At 43.1% G+C, this 21,048-nt stretch overlaps 1 protein-coding gene across 1 annotated transcript in view; it reads right to left on the bottom strand.

Moving 5' to 3' along the window:
• Window positions 1–1,704: 1,704 nt before the first annotated feature.
• LOC133044311 (trophoblast Kunitz domain protein 1-like) overlaps window positions 1,705–21,048 on the bottom strand; it is a 32,657-nt gene continuing 13,313 nt past the window's right edge. Inside the window, 7 exon segments of the mRNA XM_061125703.1 lie at window positions 1,705–1,904; window positions 3,137–3,235; window positions 4,595–4,666; window positions 5,016–5,099; window positions 5,600–5,698; window positions 6,908–6,979; window positions 8,071–8,154. Coding sequence (XP_060981686.1) covers window positions 1,705–1,904; window positions 3,137–3,235; window positions 4,595–4,666; window positions 5,016–5,099; window positions 5,600–5,698; window positions 6,908–6,979; window positions 8,071–8,154 — 710 coding nt within the window.

The raw sequence follows: 21,048 nt of genomic DNA, 5'->3' as shown, positions 1-21,048 counted from the left end.
AATCTATGAGCCATACCACATAGGACCACATAAGATGGACAGGTCATAGTGGCGAGTTCTGACAAAACGTGATCCACTGGAGCAGGGAATGGTATACTACCCCAGTACACTTGCCATGAGAACCTCATGAACTGTATTAAAGGACAAAAAGATATAACCCTGAAAGATGAGCCTGCTAGGTCGGCAGCTGTCCAATATGGTACCGGGGAAGAGAAGAGAACTATTAATAGCCCCAGAAAGAATGAGCGGAAATGATGCTCAGTTGTGGATGTGTCTGGTGATGAAAGTAAAATCTGATGTTGCAAAGAATAGTACTGCATAAGAACCTGGAATGTTAGGTTTGTGAATCAAGGTATATTGCACATGGTTAAGTAGGAAATGGTAAGAATAAACATTGATGTCTTAGCAACCTGCCCCCACCCCATTTGACTGAATTTACAAGTAATGAAGAAAAGCTGTTATGTTGATGGGTGTATCTTTCAGGGTTCTCTGTAGCTTGTGTTGCTATTAAGGAGTCAATGATGGTATAATGGGTTTGCATCCTATACCCAGAAGGGCACAGTCTCTGGAAACGGGGACAGGAGGTGCCCACTGTCTGCAAAACAGTTAGAAGAACACCATTTCCATAGACCCTATTTGTTAATGTTTGTAATTATAAACAACAGACTCCACTCCAGTCAGTTTCATTTTGAAAATATATTTATTGAAATATAAACCATAGTGTTTGAAGCTACAGAAATGAAAATTGCAACATCATTGTGTGGAAAAGGGGTTTTTTTAAACCAGTCTCTTCTCTCATTACTGATGTTGAGAACTGGGTGCTGAAATTCAACCTTGGACACCCACAAGGAGAATAGTGATGGAAGGAATGGGGATGAAGGTGAGGATGCCTTGAGGATGGGGATGAAAACAAAAATCCTGTGTTTCATCACAGGCTCTGTAGTTACTTTGGTCATGAGGAGCGTGCTCCTACATTCCTTCCTTCCATCCTCAAACAATTATGAACTGTCTCATTGGTGTCAGGTCCTGTGTGAAGTGCTAGGGGTAAAGGGAAGACATGCTCTCATGGTGCTGAGAACCAGCGGTAGAGACAGAATTAGACATGTTGACCATCACAGGAAAGGAAAGGGGCAGACTCTGTAAAGGAGGGTAGGGCAGAGAAGGACTGTGAGGAGACTGAAGAGGTTCAGACGCAGCCACAGCCCAGCCCGGCAGGGGTCCTCCTCAGACTTCAGAGTTCCTGAATCCACTCTTCGCGTGTCCTCTGCAAAAAGAAAGGAACTTGTTGAGTGCCATCAGTGTAGCCCTAGACATGGACAATGGTCAACTTAATAGATCCTGTATTTTCAAAAAATATGGAACCACATTCCCGAATAACGAACAAGAAGAAAGTGAATTTTCCAAGCCTACGTAAGATACACAGAAGCACTGCAGACCTGCCCTGGAGAGTGGCTGAATCGCTGTTCCCAGCTGAGAAAGGGGAGCATGTGATCAGGCTGAGAGGACCACAAAGAGGCATCAGGGGCTGACCTTCTGCCATCCTCTCCCTGGAGACCTCGCTCAGTGTGGGTTTCACAGGACACTGCAGCCTCCCCTCCTGGCAGCAGTGAGGAGGAGGACACTGTGCAGGGTGAATGGTGTGCGGCCCCCTGAGCTCCGCCTCTTTCCCCAGTCCTTCCCCTCCTCCGTGCCCTGCCCCCTGTCTTACCACAGGGACCCTGCCTCTTGAGAGCAGGTCTTCATGCAGTCCTCTAACTTCTTGAAGTTGTTTGCATTTCCTTCACAGCCACCGTACACAAACTGCTCACAGAGGCCGGTCTGGGCATTGTAGAAGTACCTGGTCATCAAGGCATTGCAGCCACCTGTTACTTTAGGTTCCAGGCAGAAGGCAGGCTTAGAAGCTGCTGGAAGGAGAGGGGCAATGGCCCAGTTATGAGGATGCTCATCACAGCTCCATACAAGGACAACAACGAGAACCCCCAGTTTGTTTGCCATAGAGAATGTTAAGGTTGTGGAGAAATGCAAGATTGAAAAGACCATTTGAAAACCTCCTTTCTGGGACAGAATTATGAATGTTGCTAAGGGTGACATGATATAGTAATCATGTACAAATGTATATCTCCTCATGAAGTCTTCTAAGGAAGTTTGGTATAATGCCTGAATAGCCTAAAAACATCTGTAAGGCATCCAAGGTCATCCAGTGGTTAAGACTTTGGCTTCCAATATTGGAGTCCTAGGTTCAATCCCTTGTCAGGAAACTAAACTCTCAAATGCTGTAGACATTAAGGCAGCTGGGCATAAATTCTTTATATTCATGACTGGTAACAGGTTGAAAGAATGAATGTAACATATTTCCCCTCTTCAGATGAGGAAACTGCAGATAACTTTCCCAGGAACAGAGCATGTGGGTGGTAGACTCAGGACAAATTGCTATGATGTCACAACCCATCTGATATGATAACTAATTCTACCAGAAATTCAGAAAATACAGTTCACTTGTAAGAGTAACTGGAGCCAGTGTCCTACGTTCATCACTTCCTTGTACCCAAGGTAACAATAGCCCTCAATCATGGGCCAGAGTAAACCTGGGTTTCTCCTAACACAAATCTGTGATGTCTCCACCAACATTAACCAACTCCCCAATGCTCACTGGGCATCCCCCATTCAATTGACGCCTGATATGAATACCAAGCAGTTAGTGCAGACCCCACAGTTTGAGCACACAAGATTGTCCAGACACGTGGTCCCCATTTACTTTGACTTGTGACCAAATGAGTAAAATGGGGAGGTCCATGACCTCACCTCCATGTTCAATAACTGACAGTTACTTATGACCAAACTGAGGAAAACACTTTCTTGCTTTTCTCAGATGACTTTATATAAAACATTCAGAAACAGTGAAATGGAGGAAACGTGTCGGGCAAAGGGGCGTGTGAGTGTGTGTGTGGAGATTCCATTCCCTTCTGAGCACAGCACCCTCACAATCGTATTCACCACCTAGAAAACTCTCTGAACTCAAATATTATGCACTGTTGAAGCTTCAAGAAACAGGCTTATTGATTGAAGCATTGGTGTTTGGTCATTGATCTGAATCTCAGTGCCCTTCCCTCTTCCCTGAGGGGCAGAAACTACAAACCTTTATTCTCCTCATTGAGTGTTGAGTATTCAATCTTGAGTGTTTGGTATTCTTCTGGTGTATGGTTATCGAATTGTATTCCAGAAATCATCACCTGACCTATGAAAGAAAGTACATTTCAAGAGTTTCAGGAGACCTGCTTCATGAAACAGGAAAAGGATCAAACATGGAGAAGATAATAACAGTCAAAAGACAACAAGGGAAAGGGCCTGGAGACTTGTAATATTGTCTCAGCCATGGTCCCACATCCTACCGCACAAGGGCTCTGTTTCTAGTTTCCTTGCTTTTGTCCTCCTCTGTGGATCAAAGTCTTTTGATTACTATTAATAATACAGGAATAAATATTATTTGATAAAGCAATATTTTTACTTGGCCAAAGCAAGTAGGTAGGCAGAGAAATTTTTCAAACTAACACATTGAGTGGAAAATGGACAAATCTGGTCAGGACACATGAATAAAGTCTTTCCATTAATAACTCAGAATCTATTCCAAGAACTCATGTAATATGTTTCCCCTATACAGATGAGGAAACTGTAGATGACTTGCCACAGGACACAACTGTGTGAGTGGCCGTGTCAGGACAAAATACTCTCATGTCAAAACCCATTTGCTACACTATTGATTGGCTAAGAACTCGAAAATACAAAAAAATGGTGAGATTTTCCAGGTCCAGGGTCTTACTTTCACTACTCACCTCTCCCCAAGCCTCTCCTGAGACCTCATATCACATGGGAGGATGAGTCTGGGCTTTTTCCTGACATGAAATATGTGGCTTTTCCACCAACCACCCAAATCCCAACAGGCAAGCGGCAGCCCACTGTAAATTGACATCTGATACAATATCTGTGGAGTTAGTGCCGATGCCACAGGTTGAGTTATCAAGAGTGTCCTACATTGACATGAATCAGCCATGGAGTTACATGTATTCCGTAATTAGCCTCCAGCTAATAAAAATAAATTTTAAAAAAAAGTACAATTCAAATAAAAACCAAAAAAGCAACAGGATAAAAATGAAAGAAAAAAAAAAAAAAAGACTGTCCTGACTTCAGATGCCAGCCATGTGGTCTCACGTTATCATGTCTCTGACCAAGGGACTGAAAGTTGAACTTTCCATCACTGCAACTCCATGCTCAAAAACTCAGTTGAACCAGCGACCAAATTCAGGAAACCTCTTACTCACTGTCCTCACTTTAAGTTACAGGATAAAATCAGAAACAGTGAAATGAAGGAGACGTTTAAGTCAAAGAGGGAGTGGAGGTGAGCAGAGCCTTCATTCCCTGGTGAGCACGGCACCCTCACCTCAACATTCGTTCCCACCTCATAAGCTCTCTGACCCAATATTTATGGATTTTTACTAAGGTTTCACTCAACAGGCATAAGTATTGAATCATCAGCCAGAGGTGATTGATCTCAGTCTCAGTGCCCTCCTATCTCCACATAGGTGCAGAAAATTCAAACCTTTAATTGCTTTATTGATTATTTCAGCCAATTCTGTGAGTATACTGGCTCCCTTTTTGACAATCTTGGTACCTATGAAAGAAAAGATTTCAAATTTTCAGGTATATTGAACCATGAACCAGGGCAAGTTTCTAATAAGAAAAATAAAATCATAGGGAAAACTGGAAAAGGAAAAGTCCTGGAGAATTTGCTTATATTGTACCAGCCTTGGTCCCATGAGCCCAAGGAAGCAGGTAGAACAGTCTTTTCATAAATCTATCCTGGTGGAAAATGACCAAACGTGGCAATGAAATGAGAATAATCTGTTTAGTTTAATGATGGTAAACATTCTAAGAATTAATTTAGCACTTCTTTTCTGTGGTGCCTGTTCTCAATCTCAGGGCCCTCTCCTCTCCCCAAAGTTGCAGAAAGTTCACCACACCTGTAGACACACCATCGATGATACTTGTAACCACATCTATTACTGAACGCTTCTCAAGTTTCCTTCTATGGCTCGTCTCCACACCTATGAAAGACAGTAAATTCCAACAGTTCCAGGAAGCCTGGGACATGAACCAAGTAAGGATGAAATATGCAAATAAAATAGTGGTCTACTGTGAACAAGGGAGTGAACAAGTATGGATAATAAACAATAGTCAAAAGGGGACATGGGAAAGGGCCTGGAAACTTTCCAAATAATGTCTCAACTTTGGTATCAGGAGTCATCCTACACAGGGCTCTTTCTTATATTTCCTTCAGAACATTCATTTCAGGTATTTCTAACTATTTTAATGAAAAAGGAATACTCATTATTTGACACCTAAATATTCTTTCCTGCCTTAAGTCAATAGTTAAAGAAAAAATTTTATATTAACACATCTCGGTGAAACATGCACAAAATTCACCATGAAACATTTGTGCACTGTTGAGGTTTCAAGAAATAGGCTTACTGATTGATTGAATCATTGGTCACTGACCAGAACTTCAGTGCCCTTCCTTCTTCCCCGAGGTGCAGAATCTACAAACCTTTATTTTCCTCACTGAGTGCTGAGTATTCAATGTTGAGTGTTGGCAATTCCTCTAGTGTATGGTTATCAAATTGTATTCTGGAAATCATCACCTGACCTATGCAAGAGATAAATATCAAGAGTTTCAGGAGGCCCAGCCCATGAAAATGGAAAAGGATCAAACATGGATAAGATAATAAAAGTCAAAAGACAACAACGGAAAAGGCCCGGAGACTTTTGTTATATTAGATAAGCCTTCCTCCCACAGGCTACCCCACCAGGGCTGCGTTTCTTGCTATCCCTGCAATTGCCCTCGTCCGTGGTTCAACATCTTTTTGATTACTGTTAATAATACAGGAATAAACATTATTTGATGAAGAAATATTTTTACTCGGCCAAAGCAAGTAGGTAGAGAATTCTTTTCGGATTAAAACATTCTGGTGAAAAATGGACAAATCTGGTCGTGACACGTGATTAAAGTCTTTCTATTCATAACACGTCATCTGTTCTAGTAATTCATGTACATGTTTCCGCTGTTCAGATGAGGAAACTGCAGATGACTTGCCGCAGTAGACAAGCATGTGGGTGGCCTGATCAGGACAAGGTAATGTCATGTCCCAACCCATTTGATACACTATTGATTGGCTAGGAACTCGACAATACAGAGAACTGGGGAGAGTTTCCAGGTCCAGGCTCTTACTTTCACTACTCACCTCTCCCCAAGCCTCACCAGAGTCCTCAGATCACAGGAGAGGGTGAGTCTGGGTTTTTTCCTGGCACTAAATACATGCTTTTTACACCAATCACCCAATTCCCAACACCCAACAAGCCTCCCACTGTCCACTGACTTCAGATACCATATCTGTGGAGTCAGGGCCAATGCCACAGGTAGAGGTATCAAGAATGCCCTGACTTCAGACGCCAACCATGTGTTATCAAGTTATCACTTCTGACCAAGGGACTGAAAGTCGACATTTTCATGACTCCACCTCAATGCTCAAACACTCAATGGAACAAGAGACCAAACTCAGGAAAACTCTTAATCACTGTTTTCAAATTAATGTCTAGGAGAACTCAGAAACTGTGAAATGGAGGAGATTTTTAGGGACTGGAAAGGAGTGGAGTTAGGTGGAACATTCACGCACTCCTGAGCAGAGCACCCTCACCTCAGGACCATTTGATCCCCCTTCATAAGCTCGCTGAACCAATATTTATGGATTTCTGCTGAGGTTTCACTCATAGGCATAAGTACTGAATTGTCAGGCAGTGGTGACTGATCTCAGTCTCAGTGCCCTCCTATCTCCCCATAGGTGCAGAAAATTCAAACGTTTAATTGCTTTGTTGATTATTTCAGCCAATCCTGTTAATATACTGGCTCCCTTTTGGACAATCTTGGTACCTATGAAAGAAAAGAAAAGATTTCAAATTTTCAGGTATATTGGACCATGAACCAGGACAAGTTTCAAATGTGGAAAATAAAATCATAGGCAAAAGTGGACAAAGGAAAAGGCCTGAAGAATCTGCTAATATTGTACCAACCTTGGTCCCACAAGCCCATGGGAGCAGGTAGAGAATCTTTTCATGAATATATCCCAAAGGAAAAGGACCAAACATGACCTGAATGCGAAGGAGCAGTTTCTTTTTGTGGCTGGTAAATGTTCAAAGAACTCATTCAGCACTGATCTACTGTTCAGATGAGGACAACAGATGACCTGACCGGGGGGGACACATGGCATGGGGATGATAGAGTCTGAAAAAGATAGTTCCTGTCAAAACCCACTTGATATACTATCCTATTCGGCCAGGAACTCTAAAGTATCTATAAACGCTGAGAGTTTCTGGGTGCAGTGTCCCACCTTCATTACTCCCCTGACTCCAGGACTCACCTGAGCTCCCAAAGCACAGGGAGAGTGAGTCTGGCTTTCCCTCACACCAAATCTGTGGTGTCTCTAGAAACAATATGCAATTCCTCCAAACACCCCCTTGGTGTCCAACAAGGCAATTTAATTCTGACAACAAATCCAGGGAGTGTGTATAGATTGTGCAAGTTGAGGGCTCAGAACTGTCCTAGTTGAGATGCCAGCCATGTTATCATGAGTCACTCCTGATTTGACAAAGTGTCTAAAACTGGAAAGTTCCCATTATCTGACTCCTGTTTAATAACTCAGTAAATCACATGACTATACTCAGGAACACCACTCACAGAGGGATGTCATGTTTACATGAAGAATAAATCTAGCCACAAAGAGATGAGTGACTAGTGCAGGGCAAAGTGGCAATGGAGGTGTGGGGAGCCTCCATGCCCTAGAGAACAAAAGACCCTCACATCACTGCTGTGTGTTACCACCCCAAAGCTCTCTGAATGACCACATTTCACGGATTCTTACTGAGGTTTCATTAAATAGGCATTTTGATTGAATCATTATCCAGTGGTGCCTGTTCTCAATCTCAGGGCCCTCTCCTCTCCTCAAAGTTCCAGAAAGTTCTCACCTGTAGCCACACCATCGATGATACTTGTAACCACATCTATTACTGAACGCTTCTCAAGTCCCTTTCTTTGGCTCGTCTCCACACCTATGAAAGATAGTAAATTCCAACAGTTTCAGGAAGCCTGGGACATGAACCAAGTAAGGATGAAATATGCAAACTAAATAGTAGTCTACTGTGAACAAGGGAGGGAACAAATGTGGATAATAAACAATAGTCAAAAGGGGACATGGGAAAGGGCCTGGACATTTTCCTAATATTGTTGCAGCCTTGGTCCATTGTTCAGCCTACAGAGGGCTGTTTCTTACATTCCCTCTAGCACATATACTTCAGATCTTTCAGATTAGTTTTCATGATAGAAGAACACTCATTATTTGACATGTAAATATTCTTTCTTGCCCAAAGTATGTAGTAAAGTAAATTTTTTTAGGTATTTTCATATTAACACATATTTGTGGAAAAGGTATAAAATTCAGCATGAAATGTAATTCACCTCCTTATACATATGAATGGTAATCAATTCAAAACCCATGTGACATATATCACCAGTTCTGAGAAGAAAACTGCAGATGACCTGCCCCAGGCATGTGGATGGCAGGGCCAGGACAAGATACTAGCATGTTACAACCCATTTGATACACTCCCTGATCCTGCCAGGAACTCTAAAATACAGACAACTGAGAAAAGTTTCTGGTTGCAATGTGAACCTTCATTACTCCCCCTTTTTGGAGCATCATCTGAGCCCCAAATCACAGGGGAGAGTGATTCTGGGTTTTTCCCTCACACCAAATATGTGGTGTCTCTACCAACAACACCCAATTCCCCAAACACCCACTGGGTGTGCAACAAGTCCATTTACATCTAATGGGAATCAATGAAGCTACTGCAGATTCTGCAGGTTGAGGGCTCAAAACTCTTCAGTTCAGATGGCAGCCATGAGGTCCTGAGTCAATCATCCTTGTGACCAAATAATTAAAAGGGTGGATTGCAGGTCCATGACCCCATCTTCAAATTCAACAACTCAATAGAACCGGGGGCTGAACTTCAGAAAACCATTTCTTACATTCCCAAAATAGAACCGAAGGCAGAAAAATGGAAGAGATGTGCAGGCAAAGAAGGAGGGAGGTGTGCCCAGCCTCTGTGCCCTAGTGAGCACAGTGCCCTCACATCAGCTTCCGGTATTCACCAACCCACAAGCTCTCTGAGCCCAGTTCTTATGTATTTCTTCCTAGGGTTCACTAAACAGGCATATTGGTTGTATTATCAGCCACTGGTGATTGATCTCACTCTCAGTTCCCTCCCTTCTCCTCAGAGGTGCTGGAATGACAGTTGTTGAAAATTGTAAACAATAAAGGCATGCTTGTGATTTCTTGGACACCAACCACATTTTGAGGTTACCTTGAGTTGCCTCTTCTGACTCATCTCATAACATCTAACAGCAGGAAACTCCCACAGTTTTAGGAGACCTAGGCCATTAACTAAGAGACGGTACAAATTTGAAGCTTTCTATTACTATGCAGGGCTTTCCTGGTGGCTCAGCTGGTAAAGAAACCACATGCATTGCAGGAGACCTGGGTTCGATCCCTGTGTTGGGAAGATCCCCTGGAGAAGGCAAAGGGATCCCATTCCAGGATTCCAGCCTGGAGAATTCCACAGGCTATGCAGTTCAAGTGTCAGAAAGATTTCACACAACTGACTGCCTTTCACTTTACTTATTACTACACTACAGTGAGGTTCAGGGACACAGCAAGGAACAGGAAAAGAGAGTCTCAAAAATGGGGACCCTGATCTAGCAGAATTATTTTATATCTATACATATATATATATACTCAACAGTGGCCACAGGACTGGAAAAGGTCAGTTTTCATTCCAACTCAAAGAAAGGCAATGCCAAAGAATGCTCAAACTACCACACACTTGCACTCATCTCACACGCTAGTAAAGTAATGCTCAAAATTCTCCAAGCTAAGCTTCAGCGATATGTGAGCCATGAAATTCCAGATATTCAAGCTGGTTTTAGAAAAGGCAGAGGAACCAGAGATCAGTATGTCGTATTTGCTGGAGCACTGAAAAAGCAAGAGAGTTCCAGAAAAACACCTATTTCTGCTTCATTGACTTTGCCAAAGCCTTTGACTGTGTGGATTACAATAAACTGTCGAAAATTCTTCAAGAGATGGGAATACCAGACTACCTGTTCTGCTTCTTGAGACCTGTATGCAGGTCAGGAAGCAACAGTTAGAACTGGACATGGAACAACAGACTGGCTCCAAATAGGGAACGGAGTACATCAAGGCTGTATATTGTCACCCTGCTTATTTAACTTATATGCAGTTAAATAAGTTAAGTTATTTAACTTATACATCATGAGAAATGCTGGGCCGGATGAAGCACAAGCTGGAATCAAGTTTGCTGGGAGAAATATCAATAACCTCAGATATGCAGATGACACCACCCTTATGGCAGAAAGTGAAGAGGAACTAAAGAGCTTCTTGATGAAAGTAAAAGAGGAGAGTGAAAAGTTGGCTTAAAGCTCAACATTCAGAAAACTAAGGTCGTGGCATCCAGTCCCATCACTTCACGGGAAATAGATGGGGAAACAGGGGAAACAGTGGCTGACTTTATTTTTGGGGGCTCCAAAATCACTGCAGATGGTCATTGCAGCCATGAAATTAAAAGACGCTTACTCCTTAGAAGGAAAGTTACGATCAACTTAGACAGCATATTAAAACGCAGAGACATTACTTTGTCAACAAAGGTCTGTCTAGTCAAGGCTATGGTTTTTCCAGTAGTCATGTATGGATGTGAGAGTTGGACTGTCAAGAAAGCTGAGTGCTGAAGAACTGATGCTTTTGAACTGTGGTGTTGGAGAAGACTCATGAGAGTCCCTTGGACTGCAAGGCGATCTAACCAGTCCAACCTAAAGGAAATCAGTCCTAGGTGTTCATTGGAAAGACTGATTTTGAAGCTGAAACTCCAATATTTTGGCCACCTGATGCGAAGAGCTGACTCATTTGAAAAGACACTGATGTTGGCAAAGATTGAAGGCAGGAGGAGAAGGGGATGACAGAGGATGAGATGGTTGGATGGCATCACTGACTCAACGGACATGAGTTTGAGTAAACTCCGGGAGTTGGTGATGGGCAGGAAGGCCTGGTGTGCTGTGGTTCATGGAGTCACAAAGAGTTGGACACGACTGAGCGACTGAACTTAACTGATACATATGTATATATAATAAAATATAATAAAATAGTAATATATATCCTCATGATAGTCAACATATCAGTGGAGTCAAATCTTTGCAATTTAAGTCTTCCCTGATGGTCCAGTAGATAATAATACACATGCTAAGGCATGGGACATGGGTTCTGACCCTGGTCAGGAAGATTCCACATGCCTTGCAGGAACTAAGAAGGTGAACTGCAACTTATGAGCCCAAATTCCTAGAGCCCTTGCTCTGCAACCAGAGAAGCCACTTCAACAAAAAGCCCACACACCACAACCGGAGAGTAGACCACGGAACTAGAGAATACCCTTCCATAGGGAGGAAGATCAATGCTGCTAAAACCAAAGAAACAGACAGTAATCCTGACCAACATGACAGCAGAAATCCAGAGGTGCTTGGCAATACCCACTCCTCACCTGCCCCGCCCCCTTCCATGGACTTCTATCATTTTCCCAGAAGATGTAGAGGAGAGGTGAGGCTGAACTTACCTTCATCCTGGATATGGTGTATATTCAGCGGGGTGCTGTCCACCAGGATAACCAGGAGGAAGAGAAGGGCTGCAGAGAGGCAGAGCCGTCTCATCTTGGTGGCCTTGCAGGAGGGCTCCTGAGGATGCTGGGGATGCACTGAGCTTTAATATCCTGGCTGAGCATTGTTTATAATAGCCAGGACATGGAAGCAACCTAGATGCCCATCAGCAGATGAATGGATAAGGAAGCTGTGGTACATATACACCATGGAATATTACTCAGCCATTAAAAAGAATTCATTTGAACCAGTCCTAATGAGATGGATGAAGCTGGAGCCCCTTATACAGAGTGAAGTAAGCCAGAAAGATAAAGAACATTACAGCATACTGACACATGTATATGGAATTTAGAAAGGTGATAACGATAACCCTATATGCAGAACAGAAAAAGAGACACAGAAATACAGAACAGACTTTTGAACTTTGTGGGAGAATGTGAGGGTGGGATATTTCAAAAGAACAGCATGTATACTGTCTATGGTGAAACAGATCACCAGCCCAGGTGGGATGCACAAGACAAGTGCTCCGGCCTGGTGCAATGGGAAGACCCAGAGGAATTGGGTGGAGAGGGAGGTGGGAGGGGGGATCGGGATTGGGAATACATGTAAATCCATGGCTGATTCATATCAATGTATGACAAAACCCACTGGAAAAAAAAAATAATAATAATAAAAAAAAATAAATAAAATTAAAAAAAAATAAAATAAAATAAAATCCAATACATAGAAGAGTTTAAATAGTTTTCATATGTATAGGATAGATTTCATCTTTTAATCCAAAAATCTAAGATTACAAGTATTGATTGATTGTACCCAGTATTGTAGAGCTGTATTATATCCTGCTGACTATTACTCTTTTATTTACCACAACCTTTAAACAGTAAATCATAGTTTGAGAATACTAAATCTGATTAAAGAAAAAGATGAGAGTTTCTCTGAGCTAAGCAATAAATAATGAAAACTTTGGAAGCAAAAAAAAAAAAAAAAAAAATATCCTGGCTGAGGGGTGGGATCAGGTGATGAGGAGGAGAGTGGGCAAGGGGAGGAGCTGGGTCAGTCCTGTTTATTGCATAATCTCCCTACCTAACCATGCCTCCTGCTTCTGTCTGCAGGGCTCAAGTGCCCAGTAACACCACTTCTCACTTCATGCCTGTGGGTCTCATGTAAACACAGATTGTGATCAGAGAGATGCCGTGTGTCCTGTATGGACAGTCAGGGAGCATCCCAGCCCCTACAGCAGTGCCTGGCATGTGATGAACGATAAGTAGGTGGATGAGAGTAGATCAGAGAACAGATAAGTGAACAGCGTTGTGGTAAACAGGTCCTCCACTTCAGCCACCTGCAGGTGTCATCTCACCTGGACCCCAATGCCCTGACCCCCCTCCCCCACCTCAGACGACAAGTGTGACACAGGTCACCTTCCTACAACCATTGCCACAGCTTTTCTGGTGGATGGACACTTGCACTTTAGCAGACATTGGCCCACAAGGGACTTAGCAGGTGAAGGTGATGTTGTCCTGGGCTATAATCCTGTTTATGCATCAAAAAATGAGTAAGGGGGGGGGGTGGAGGAGGGGAAACAGGGAGCTGAATCTGTCTCCACAGCACGTCCAGCAGTCATCCCTCACCCAGTATCACCAACAGGAGAGCGGTCTCCTTGAGTGGACATCAGGCAACCTTGGAAGAACACCATATCCACCCAGTTCCTCCTTTTCTCTCCCTCTCTGTCGATGCAGCCATAGGACCTCAGTTTGGATACCAGCTCTGCATTTTCCTACCTTTTTGTCTGAGGATTTAAACCTCTCAGAACCCCATGTCTTCAGGAGTCACATGAGACACGTGCTATGTACCCATGTGGTTGCCATGGAAGCAATGGATGCAACAGGCATATATTCCTTCTCCCTAGAAGGCAAAGTCCTTTCTAGTAGTAATAAAAAGAGTAATGAGTAATTTCTCCAGGCAAAACTTCAATTCTTTATTGTAACAGGCATTATCCTAGACACGTGAAATATGTAGTTCATCTATTCCTAAAAAGTCTTTAAAGAAAGGGGCAGAAACTGTTGACATAGCCTCATGTTACTGAGGAGGGACCTGAGATGTAAAGAAATAAAGTAATTTGCTTAGACCATAACTTGTAGAGAGAGGATTTGGACCCAGCAATCTGACTCAGAGTCTGTGCGCATGCCCTCTGCTGCATTGCAGCTGTAAATTAGAGAGCACATGTCACACCCACCATCCCGTCACTCACTCTTGTTTATCACTTGTGGTTACAAGCATAGAGCACCGTTGAGAATGGTGGGAGCTCTCAATACCAAGCTGGCTTAGTACACAAGTGCAACAGGGTGACTCACAAAACAAGCCACTGTGTGTCGAGGGCCTACTCTCTCTGAGACTTTCCACATGCATGGTTTCCTTTAGCCTCATTTCAATCCTACAACATCTGGGATTCTCATCCCATTGTGTCAAGTAGAAAGCAGAGGCTCAGAGGTAATGCCACTTACTCAGGTCACACAACCTGCAGAAGGTAAAACAAGGATTCACATTCAGGAGGCGCTCTGGCCCTGCCCTTCTTTCTGAGTCAATCTCTGCATCTGAGACCAGGGAGTAGCTGAGACTCTCCCCTCAAATAACTCCTCTTTTTCTCCCTTCTCATCTCTCATCAGTCTATCTGTCTCTCTCAATGTCCTCCTCTCCTGGTCCTCCTCACTCTGGTCCAAATTAGAGACCCCCCGTGTCCACAAGCCCCCCCGATGGGCCAGTTCTCACTCCAGCTCCCCGCTTCCTGTTCATGGAAGTGTGGTCTCTGATTAGAAATCTCTCTGGCCCCTGCAGGCCTCTTTAGGGAAATTGAAAGGCAGGAACAAGTCGCTGTATACTGGAGGAAGACAAGCAATGCCAACCCTCTGGGACCCCAGGTCATATCTCTGCTTCTGTTCCTCGGTATCTCTATCTGAATAATGAGAGTCTTTGATTCCATGGTATCTAAGGCCACATCTTCAAATGGATGGGATACACCTGGGGCTGACAGAAGATGTTTAGATATTTGAGATGCTGTGCAATCAGAGGGGTATATTCATATTCGAGTAATGGGTGATTACTTTCTTGCTACATGATAAAAGAGCACCTGATATTTTGAACCCTGTAGTATGTTTTTCCAGATTATATTGAAGGTTAAAGGGAGTGTAACCAGAGGATGCACATCTGGCTAAAAAATATTTATCATTAACTGCAGAATTCATTTTACAATCTTAGGAATTTATAGGATTTCACAGTGGGACATTTCATATAAAAATTTTCTATCAATGTAGGACAAGTAAACAAACTGGCATCACAGTCCTGGTATTTAACAAGGACCAAGAGTCTCAAATGTGATTGAGCATCAGAATCCCTTAGCCATTTGGTCAAACACAGATTTGAGATCTTCATCCCCAGAGTTTCAATTCAGTAGGACAGATTGGGACCTGGCTAGCTGCATCAACAAGGTTCCCAAGGTGCAGAGGGTGCTGTTCAAGGGACCACACTTTGAAAACCATGAACTAAGCTAAGAAGAGCAACCCTCTTCTCAGGAAGGGAGCATTCTCTCAGTTTCCATAATTTCCACCCTTCCTTATTGTCCTCCTGCCTCCACACCCACTCCAAACTTCCATTTACATTACTCACCTGTCCTGGAGGGAATTTAAAATTGTGACCTGAGAGGTGGGCTCACAGTAAGTGTTGATAAAAAGATACCTTGCTCTTCTTTAACGATCTTAGCAATTAAGTATCATTATTCCTTTTTCAGAGATGAAGATACCGAAACTCAGCTAAGGAAAAGTGACTTTCTGGAAGACAAACAGATGAAAATCAGGAGGAAGATACTTGCCTGTTTTTCACGTGTTTTCAGATATTTCAATTTCATTAATACACAAACAAATAAACACAACCCATGCATATCTATTTGATATTAATACAGATGATGCATCAAAGGTATTGAATGTAACTTCATGAGTGTCACATCATATTTACAAGAATAGAAGGTGGTCCCATCCTCTTTGGCAGCATTCAGGCAGCCACATTCCCAAGGCTCTCAAAGTACTGGTGGGTGGCGGATGAAGGTGAGGATGTACTGAGGAAGACAATTACAGCAAGAGTCATGAATTCACATCTCAGGCTCTACTTTCACTGCAGCCATGAGGAGCTTTTCTCCTGCATTGTTTCCATCCTTACTTAAATATTTACGGACTCTCCTATGTACCTGGAGCTGTGCAAAGTTCTATGGATAAAGGGAAGTCCTGCTCTCATGGTGCTTAGAGCCAACTGGATAAGCCAGGAGCAAAGCAAGTACTCATATGGGAGAGAGGATAGAGGCAGATTTCTGCTGAAGAAGGTAGGGTTGAGAAGTAAGAGGGAAAGGCTGACAAACAGTCAGAGCTCAGCCCTGACTGGGTCCTTCTTGGTCCTCAGCTTCTCAGGGGAGCCCAGTTCTCATGGCTTCTGCAAAAGGAGAGGAACTTGCTAATTGAATCTCGCAAGCCCCAGACCCAGACACTCTGTACCTGGACAGGACCTAAACCAACCTAGAAATGAGCAACTACAGAGCTCTCAGGATCACAATGACAACCAAAAAGGAAGTGAATTTTAGAGCCGAGGAGGGGTAGAACTACAGACCTGCTCTGTGTCATGGCAGACTTACTCTTCCCATGCAAGAAAGGGGAGAATGTGTAAGCTCAGATTATCAGGATGGTGCTTCTAGGGCTGATATTTTGCCAAGCTGGCACCTGGAGGACATGCTCAGCCCATGGTTTCTAAGGGCACTGCAGCCACTTCTCCTGGGAGGCAACAAGGAAGATAGTCACTCTGGGTGATTTTGAGGAGTGTGTACCCTCCTGAGCTCCACCTCTTTCCCAGCCCTTCCCCTCTCCCCATTCTATGCCTGCTATCTTACCCAGGATAGGATAGCACCTGCATGGGTTTTAACACAGCCTGGTCCCCATTGTAATCTTTATTCTTATCATTTTAGCTACTATATACAAAAATATCCCAGAAGCTGGACTTGGCATTGTAGCTGTGTCTGATTAATTTGGCCTTGCAGGGACCTGTGTATGGAGGCTCCAGGCACAGGTCAGCCCACAAGGCTGTAAGGATGGGAGGATCTCGATGAAATAGGAAGATGGTCATCACAGCTGGGTCTAAAAAGTAAATACAGAAAATACCAGTTTGTTTGCAATAGAGACTGGTAGGGGTGCATGTGAAAAGTTTGTTTCATATCTTGCTTTGTAGGATATTATTATTCATGTTTTAAGGCTTCAGATTGACATGGTAATATTGTAAATAATTGCATATCATTACTGATATTTTTACATGAATTGGCGTGTTGCCACTGATTCACTGCTAATAAAACAGGAATAAAAGATACACATTAATAATATTCTCCATATGTTGATTATGACTGGAGCTGGACATTGGCCCATGAGTTTATAATACTAATATCTGTACAAGTATGTAGCTGAAAGCTTCCAGTATAAAAAAGAAAGTGTGAAGGCATTATGATTTAATGGAGGAAGGCTTTGAAGTAAATCCCCCACTATGTTCACATAATGGGCACTGGAATTAAGGAATATTGAGGGTATATTGATACTTGGACATATATAAGAAGTATTACTTTGTCTTTTAACCATTCTTGGAAACGAGCTTTAAAACGATTAGCTTTCCTAGGAAATGATGGAACCAAGGGAGTCTTTCGTGATGTGAGGGAGGTCATTAGCAAAACCTCAATCTAACCATAGAATGGAGGTTTGTTGCCTGGGTGACCAACACCTGATTTGGTGGTTGAGTACTTCGCTTTTTAAAATTTATACATTTTTTATTTGTAGGATAATTGCTTCACAGAATTTTGTTATTCTCTGTCAAACATCAACACGAGTCAGTGATAGCTATGGGTTTTAATTCCCACCTTCTGCTTTTCCCTGTCCCAAACCTCACAGAGAGTTGAGAGTTTAAGGATGAATACATCACATATGCCTAAAGATTTACTGAATCCTGATTTGTGATGAAGCTGCCACAGAAGTCTCAATAGAGCAAGTTATTCATGTTATTCTAATGAACTGAGATCAATCCAGGCAACAATATGGATACACACTTCATCGTGGCTCACCTGGACAATTCAGCAGCCTGCCCAGAGGCCTCTGTCTCTGCCCATTGCCCCCGAGAGGCCGCTCTCCATACTACAGCCACAAGAATCCTGTTTCAAAGTGAATCCTGTCCCCTGGCACCCATGACCATTCCCTCAGTGAACCCCTAGCTTTCTAAGAGTTAAATTCTGATTCTTAAAATTCTACAAGCCTCTTCCTGACTTGTTCCCAGGGCCTCTCTGTCTCATCCCTTCCACTCCCCTGCCCCTCAACCCTCTCAGTCTCATCCACTCTGTTCCTGGTTGCTGCTTTAACATTCAGGCACTTTTTTGCACAGCTCTGTCCAAAGCTTCCTTATCACAGAGTATTTCCCTGACCCTTGCCACTCTCCTAATCCCCAACACTCCTTCTTCACAGCACCCATCGTAGCTGGCATAGCATATTCCCCAGTCTTCATTATGTGTTTCCCTCCTTAATGTGTATATAATTTTACTGTATTTTGTTTAGAGCTATTTCCTTACTTAAAAAAAAAAAAAAAACTGTGCTCTCAAATAAGAAAGATCCATTTTGATAAATAATCCTCAAGTAAATGACTCTTATATTTCATACTCCTGGAAAGTGCATCATCATTGTAGAGAGTCAATAGAGTAAAATTCCTATTAGTCTCTATGATGATGGGGCCTATCTATATATTATGAATGCAACTGTCATCAATATCATTATAGGAAAATAAAATATAGTCTGATATGTTAGCAAAGGGAAGGGCATTGAGTCTTTACTAAGGTCATACCAACCTGGGAAAAACAGTCTTGGCCCCAAGAGCAAACTCAATAAAGTCCTTCATTTCTTGCTCTGCCTACAGTTGCTTTGAACTGATGATGCTCCACTGGCACTCAACTCTCTGACTAATTTCATCACAAAGAAATGATAATTTTGTGACACATTTGTTTTTTTGCACATGTCATGGAGAAATAAATGTAGGTAGGTTGACAAGTCTTTCAGATGAAAATGCTTTGGGGAAAAATGGAAACCACTGGCCACAAAGGTGTAATTCTTTGTCCTCATGACTAGTAATCCTTTGAAAAATCTCTAGAAACATGGTGACCCTGCTCTCATGAAAAAGTTGTAGGCGGGAATATCCCAGGACACAGAGCATGTAGGTGGTAGGATGAGGACAAGACACAATCTGTCACAACCCATTTTATCAAGTCCCGGATTCTGCTTAAGAATTCTGAAAATGCAGAAAACTACTGAGGGGTTCTGAGTGCTCTGTTCAACATAATATAGTCCCCTGTTCCTGAGCCTCAACCCAGACAGAAACGGAGGAAAAGAGTAAGTCTGGGTGTTGTCCCTGACACGAAATATGTGGGTCTTTGCCAACAGCAACCAGTTCCTCCACACCCACTGGGCATCCAGGAGTCAATTCACTTCTGACACTAAATCTGCAGAGGTGATCCAGAACCTATAGGTTGAGGGCTCCATTCTTGAGCACAGACCACCCTTCAAGTTTTGATCACAAGTCCTAGGATCGCTTACACGTGTGACCAACTGGCTGTCAATTCAGAGAATCCTTGACCAAATTCCCATGTTGAGCAAGTATTCAGGACCACTCACAGAACTGGGGACCCTTTACTTATGGTCCCCAGTTCTTATAAACTATAAAACTCTGAGACAGTTAGAGAGAGGAAAAGCATAAGGAAAAGAGGGAGTAGGAATTGCTGAGCAGCTACACCATCTCCAGACACTCCTCCCTTACAAACCCTTGATGTTACCAACCCTCTGAAGCTTTCTGAATCCAGTATTCTTGGGTTTTAATTGATGGTTTTGTGTGTTCAGTTTGATTGAATCTTTGGCCATTATTGACAGAACTCAGAATCTGTTCTCTTCTCCCCAGGGGTACTGATAATTCTAACCCTCTAAACAACGGATGGCATTTCTGGAGTCCAGCTGAATACAGATACTATCTAAGATCTTTTCCTTCAGAGATTTCAGGGCTTAATGTAAGACAATAAATTCCAAGAGTTTCCAGCATCCTGGGGCATAAACCAGGACAAGGATCAAAATGGATTTTTTTTTACTATTCTAAAGTGGAGTTTAGGGAAAAGGAAGAAATCAGGAATAGACAGTCTCAGAGATGAAGTTCATGATTTTGTAAAGTGAGGTGGGATATTTTTATTAAAAGCAGAACACATAATGATACTTTTGAGAGTCAAGAAATGTCCCTGGAGTTCAACGGCTCACTTCCCAGAGGAAATCCTCAGAGGGCTGGCAGCATCCACCACACCCCTCTTCCTGCCCCTTTCATGCACTCCCCTCCTTTCCCTCCAGTCTGTAGAGGAGAGGTGAGCTGGGACATACCCCAGACCCGGTTGCTGGCTTCACCCCCCCAGAATGCCGGCCAGAAGGGTCTCCAGGAAGATGAGCAGGGTTGCACAAAGTCAGAGTGTGCTCATGGTTTTGGCCTTTAAGAATGGCATTTATGGAGAGAAGGGTGCTGACAGATCTGTATACACCCCAGCAGATGGGTAAAAATAAACGTGAAGAGGGGAGTGTGGAGATGGAGGATTTGGGGTCATCCATGTGCAATGTGTAATCTCATCACCTTCCATTGTCCTGCTTCTGCCTGTGCGTGTGTGTCTGCTCAGTCACTCAGTCTGATCTGACTCTTTGAGACCCCATGGACTGTAGACCACCAGGCTCCTCTGTCCTACTTCTGTCTGCTTTGGCGAGGATGCCCAGGAAGTATGATTCTAAACTTGACTCTGTCTGCGGTCTCGTGAGAAAACAGAATGTGATTCTATGTGTGGAATTTTGTACAGTGTGGTCACTGAAAAGGCATTCCAGCAACTAGAGCACTGCACAGCACATGCTGGATGGTCCGTGAGTGGATGACAGCAGATCAAAGGGCTGCTAGGTGACCAGCAGTGTGTTAGCCCAGATCCTCCTTTACATCCTCATGAGGAGACTTCGTATATACCTGTCAATGCTCCCTCTCTCACATTAGCTTCACCTACATCAGAAGACAGGTATGACACAGGTAAGCTTCCTACAACCATTGTGGCAGCATCTCTACTGAAATACACAAGCTGTTTACCTGGCCCTGGTCCAAAGAGATGTTGA

The sequence above is a fragment of the Dama dama genome, chromosome 23, assembly GCF_033118175.1.
Source record: "Dama dama isolate Ldn47 chromosome 23, ASM3311817v1, whole genome shotgun sequence".
Lineage (NCBI taxonomy): Eukaryota > Metazoa > Chordata > Mammalia > Artiodactyla > Cervidae > Dama > Dama dama.
Note: the sequence above shows the minus strand (reverse complement) of the source record. Positions and strands in the feature narration are given on the sequence as shown.